General features: G+C 31.9%; 1 protein-coding gene across 2 annotated transcripts in view; it reads left to right on the plus strand.

Annotated features, from left to right (window-relative positions):
- pasi2 (Protein) overlaps positions 1-5,875 on the plus strand; it is an 83,235-nt gene extending 77,360 nt beyond the window's left edge. Inside the window, exons 6-7 of one of the 2 annotated variants that reach the window (XR_014441590.1) lie at positions 495-635; positions 3,849-5,875. Coding sequence is in view for 1 of the 2 variants with exons in the window: in XM_083120383.1 (XP_082976509.1) it covers positions 495-584 (90 nt within the window). In the remaining variant the exon portion in view is untranslated. Of the gene's footprint in view, positions 1-494; positions 3,757-3,848 lie in introns of those variants that run through there. The other variant, XM_083120383.1, reaches the window with a different exon arrangement.
- The last annotated feature ends 541 nt before the right edge of the window (positions 5,876-6,416 follow it).

Raw genomic sequence — 6,416 nt, forward strand, 5'->3', positions numbered from 1 at the left:
GTTTGCTTTTCATTATATGCATGAAGGAAACTCATAATTGAAAACCATGGAAAAATCGAGTAAGAGGAGTTTGTTCACAATATTCACTTACTATGGTGGAATAAAGGCACAAAGTTAACAATAGTGGCTAAGATTTGCATAAGTCATCAGAGTTACAAGACATTGCACATGTGTTTGGAAGAATCTTGCTGTTTTAAAAATGCATTTTGCACTTGCATATATATTTGGTCAGGAATGTGCAATGTTTCCCTGGTCGTCATAATTTAGTAATGTAATATGTAAAATTGTGAAACTGTTCTTTTGTCTTTATTTTTTAACAAATTTCCACTGATGGAAACATTTGTAAGTTGTTTCCCTCCCTAGAAAAATGCTTCTATTGACACAATTTTACATCAATTAATTTTTATTGCATGAACATATACAACTAATTGGTCTTTCATACATTATGTTTCATTGCCACTGGATATTAACCATGTTCCTTTTATCTTCTTCAGATGGGAACAATGACTTCACTCAATGCTTCACTGGCAGGTTCACGACCTACAACGCCACACAGTACAGTATCTACTGCACCAGTTATGTGATGGCAAGATATTTGAAGCTGTGATGTTGGCTTCAAAATATGTAAAAATGAAGTAATTTTCTAGCTGTAATGTTTCATTTTTCTTTTTATTTTATAGTTTTAGTACATTCATATTTTTTTAGAAGTGTTCATTTTTTTAGTACATATTTTTAGAATGATTTAATTTTGAGGATAAAATATATGACACTATGGATTTAGAAACTTCATCTCAACTGTGTGCATTTTTGTCTTTGATATGTTCGAGAGTTCATATCAAATTTTAAAAATTATTTCATAACTTGTTATTACCAATGAACTCAAGTTTTGTCATTTTTTCACTTTATGTACTGATTTTGAAGTGTAGATTTTACCAATATTACATATGCACAGAGGAGTTTTCATTCACTGCCAAATTGTCAGAATTGTAATGGTCAGTTATTTCTCTAATAAGGCTCTGATCTTGTATAGGGATTAATGTACATTGTACACTGCAAAGGAGACAATCACACATCAATGTGCACCAATGAAATTGCATGTTCTTAATCTACTCTTGTTTACAGTTTATGTACTTGTTGGAATTTGTGGATAATATGACATTTGTAAATTTACCTCAGGATTATATCATACAGAATCTGTCTAAATCAAGCTTGAATGAAAAGGTTTATCAGAATTTCCACATTTTAATATCTAAAATATCATAAGGGAGCTTCAAGAAATTTCATTCACTGTAAATGAATGAAATAATGTACATGATCATGTGATTTAATGTAACCAACATAATGATAATTCAAAATGATGTTGACTGTTGTTATTAATTGCTATGTCCAGTCTCATATGCAAGGGACGAAAAGGGTTTTCATTTGTTGTGAATCTGTTTGCAAGTTGTGCACAATTCAGCAAACTTCTATTCATTGGATATCTGCTCTCTCCCTTCCTTCATGCATGTAAACTTTTTTCAAATTAATGATTTTTCTCCATTTAATGTTATTATTATTATTTTATAATGAGAGCACTAATTCCATACTGATCTATTGTGTCTACATGTGATATAGTAAATATATAAATGTCATGCAGTTGGTAGTTGTTCTTGAGGGTTCACATTCATGTTAACACAACAGTGTACTAAAATTATAACAGTCAGTTATAAATGGTAATGAGTTATAAATCAGTAATGAGATGTGCACAAATGTAGCAATATTAATAGTAAAAATGAAAATCTCTGATTGCAGGTGTTACAAGATCTGATTGTCCACTTTGTACTTCTTTCTTATAATGCCACATTAAGAAATTTGTTAACTTCTGAAGTTAATGAATGAAGCACTGCATGCCCCTTACGGCTGTGCAGTCCCATAGATCTGTTACCAGTATATTTGAAGTGCATGAAAATGCTATACTATTATTACCTTTATATGTGGAGAAAGTAAGCTCTGTGTATGTGTCCTATACCGTAAAATTTTACAGTAATTAATATTTGTTTCACCTGTTACAAATTTTGAATTATTTTTATATATTGTTTCTTATGCGTACTGTAGGATTACGTGAAAAGCTATAATGATTTTTCTGATGCCAACTATAGTAATTAAACAACTTACCGTATTTGCTCATGTATAATAAGCACTTTTTTTCCAAAATTTTTGCCCCCAAAAACTGTGGGTGTGTATTATGCATGGAATCATTTGAACAGCCAACATGAAACCATACAGGGTCATTCCGTGATTTTGTCACACTTGCATTGATTTTTCATGTTCACAGAACCCTATCATGTTATATATCGTTGTAAAGCTTAAATCCTGCAGTTCCTGAATATGGCAACAGTATTACATTCAAGATATTGATACTAATGTGAAATACGGTTGAAATAATTTCATCACAAAATGAAGGAACGTTCTGATTTTTATGGTACTTCAGATGAAAGAAAAGATAAGGAAAAAGAAATTAATAATTAAAATGTATTACTGGCCAAATAATATTATATATATGCAGTGTATAAATGCCTCAATTGAAGAAATCTGGTTCTGCTAACTGCTACTTTAAGGGTCCTGAATGTGCCTCGAATAAATGTTAGTTAGTCAAGTTAGTTAGTTAGTTAGTCAAGTTAGTCACGGAAAAAGTAAATTTTTTGAAGTTTTTCTTAGAAAAAGTAAAGAAGGAATGAGGAAAACCACATAAAAGTTTGAAGGCTATTTCCCACGATTTTCACTTTATAATGTAATGTTCTGTAACACCAAGAATAGCAGTGCCATTCTGGCGGAATTCAAGAATGCACCTCCCGTCACATGGGATATGTATTAGTAGTATTTGTTGGGCAAGAAATAATAGAAAATAACTTCCTGAGCACTGCAAATCCATAATGTAATTTTGATCTCGCTGTCTACTATTATAGAATAAATAAGGTGGTTAAAGAGTGAAAGCTTTGGGATGGTAAACACAGTGGAGGGAAAGGGTGGAGTTGCTGTGGGTTGGTGTCTCTTGGCATACACAAGTGATATTCTTCTCTTGGTCCACATAGCAAACAGGTGATTCATTGAATAGGTATGATGTCATTCACTCTTGATCAGCATAGCATTAGCTTTACGACCTACAACTAAGTAAGCTATTTCTTGAAAGTGGATTATACTGCGCATTATATACTGCTGGACAAAAAAAACCGGACACTTGCATTTTTTGTGATAACGCATACATTCTGATTCGAAGGCTAACTAAATTATTGGAAATATATTCAACAGAAAACAAACTTTGAGGATGTTCTACATACATTAATAAGTTAAATTAGAACAAAAACGAAAGTTACAGAAAACTACCAAACTGAGAGCGTAATTCATAAGTAATTGCAATTCAGATGTCAAATATTAAAGTGTCCGGTTTTCTTTGTCCAGCATATAAGAGATATAATGGTTGTCACTTTTCCCCATAAGAAACCAGGGTGTGCATTATACATGCACGTGCATCATACATGTGTAAATACAGTATTTATGTTTACGTTATGTATGCTAAGAAAACAGAGTACTGCCACTATTTGTCCATTGTTGGAAGAATGTAACACTGAAACTCTAAATGTTTGCAATATGAAAAGTATGCCACATTGGAGTGAATGTGGATGATAAGTTTCCACAGAGATTCAGTACTTAGTTGCAGTCCTGCAAAATCTATTCTAGCCAGTATATATATATGTAATAATAATAATAATAATAATAATAAAAAGAAGAAAAGAAGAACTTGTGAGTGACAGTAGGTAGTATAGTAATTGGTGTAAGGTTCTTATTTGTCTCTTTCAAATCAATTTCAGTGTGGTAATGAACTGATAAAGAAGAGAAATGAAGAGAATATTCTGCTGCCATCCATCATATTACCAAGTGAGAAACATAGGTTTCATATTTCATATTGTTTCATGTGACTTTTTCTTGGTCATAGTCCACACAGTTTTCCTGAGACAAGTCTGCACATGCTGGCAGTTTTCTCCACTTTCCTTGGGCATAGCAACATCTGGAAGCAAATTCTTAAATACCTGTTTTCAGTATGAAGGCTGTACAAGGAAACATAATGCTCTTACACATTATTTACACATACATAAAGGCAATATATATATGACTCTCAAAGATGTTTAAGTAAGAAGAGCATGCTCAATTCATAATATTTACAATCAAGCGTGAACAATTAGTATGCTTCTGCACATAACTGTTGGTAAGTTGTGTAAACATAAAGCAAAATTGAATGTTTATATTTGAATGTATTCTTTACCATTACATTCCAAATTTTATTATATACGTCGTCATGGCTCAGAATAATCATTCAGGACAATTTAATTCTCTTACTTGAAGTGCTTAAGTGCTGACTAATAAGTAACCATTAAATTTCTGCACTATTCTTTACTGAATAATGTTATGTTGATGTAGTTTAACATAGTTAAATATCTCATAATAAAAGGGAAAGTAAGTTATCAAAATATAATTTTGAAAAATATTCACAACTGTAACAAGTTCTAATTGGCATAAAACATTTATGTATTTTATTTATGTAATAATATTTCATTCCGTAAATGATGATTTTTGTGTATTGCATCATTGCTGCAAAAATTGTATTTTTGAAATATGACAATAGTATTACTCCAGATTACTTGAGAAATGATTAATGTTTCTGAATATATGTACGTAGATAGGAATTTGCAGTTATAGATCTCAGTCTATTTAATAGTTTCCTACTTGGTATTTTAATTCGATTGTATTTTTGAAATATGACAATAGTATTACTCCAGATTACTTGAGAAATGATTAATGTTTCTGAATATATGTACGTAGATGGGAATTTGCAGTTATAGATCTCAGTCTATTTAATAGTTTCCTACTTGGTATTTTAATTCGATTTTCTTCAACTTGTGTTTGTAGCTCTTGTTTTATCTCCGTAATAAAAAAGCTTCTACCTGAAACTTCTTGCACCAATGAAGAGTTGGCAGTAATTGTAAATCCTTTTGATACATGTGCAATTTCAATAACACATCGATTTTCTGTCGTCAAATTTTGATATTTTTGGTTTTTTGAAAGTCAATAACTCAAATAGTAAGAGCCGAGAAAATCTGAAATTCGGCAGTTTTCGTCAACTTTACTGGTACCAAAAATTATCAATATCCGAGATGTCATGGTTGATTTAACATGGAATGACCCAGTGACTACAAGTCAAGACTGTGTGTCTGTGTAGATACAATTTGGTTTACAAGTTTAAAATGGCGTAAGTTGAAATAAGGTCAGGTGTAGAATCCTATTCTTGGCTAAATGAAATACACCATCCAATTCCTATGTCATTGATACAAACTACCATTAAGTGGCATTTGAAATTATTTCTCTCTCAATCTTTACATCCATATTAATGTCTTAGAATTTTTTTGTGGATATATCTGAAACTTAATTGTGAAGTAGAAAAATTTCTGTACACAGTACATAGGAAGTGTTTGTGTAAACGGAAACAAGATTGATATATAGATATTGTCAGTGCCAGCCAATTTTGAGACAGCTTACACATTTTTATGGATATTGTACATTGCAAGACATGGAAATCCACTTCTTGGAGGTTTGTTATTCTAAAATATCAAGAGCACAAATTAATGTTTGCTTTATTAGTGTTGGAAAATATACCAAGACAAATGTGAATGAATACTTGTGTAGATTTTTGTAAGAGCTGTAATATTTCAAATTCCGTCCATCGACTGTTACATTAGTAAACTTTTGTATTTTTGTATGATGTGTAATTTACAACCAAAGTATTAATATTGTTGAGAAACACATGTATTTTGTATAATTATAATTAAAATATTAAATTACATTGAGTAACATTCAATTGAACCTTTAGTGGTAGGGAGCCTCTCCTGCCTGTTAGTCTTTGTGCAGTAGCAGCAATTGGCTGCCAGAACTGAGGGGGGGGGGGGATGGGCAAGAACAGTTTAATTTTTCTTGGTAGACTAGGCTTATCATCAAGAACCCACAGTGCAGGGGCAACTGCCCCCTAATCGCTGCCACTCGCCTCATGGGATGGGAACTTCTTGGACACTTACTTTTCAAACTTGCTGTGATGTACGGAAAACATCATAGCTTAAGGACTAATTGTCATAGATTTTTTTTTTTTACCAGGATAAGAGGGCTTCTTAGAGAGGTAAAATTCATATGTTGTACCTCCCAATAATCAAAGTGAAAGAAGTAAGAGAAGAAGAAAGTGAAAATTTGACCAAGAAAATTTGTGTTTGGCATGTCCCTTTGGCCACCACAATAGACCAAAGGAATGAAAAAATGTATTATGCAACCATGCAAAGTTATGTTGAAAGTAGGCTGATACTTCTTGGAAATATAACAACAATGTATAAACAAAG

The sequence above is a fragment of the Lepisma saccharinum genome, chromosome 4 (assembly GCF_977018435.1).
Source record: "Lepisma saccharinum chromosome 4, izLepSacc3.1, whole genome shotgun sequence".
NCBI lineage: Eukaryota > Metazoa > Arthropoda > Insecta > Zygentoma > Lepismatidae > Lepisma > Lepisma saccharinum.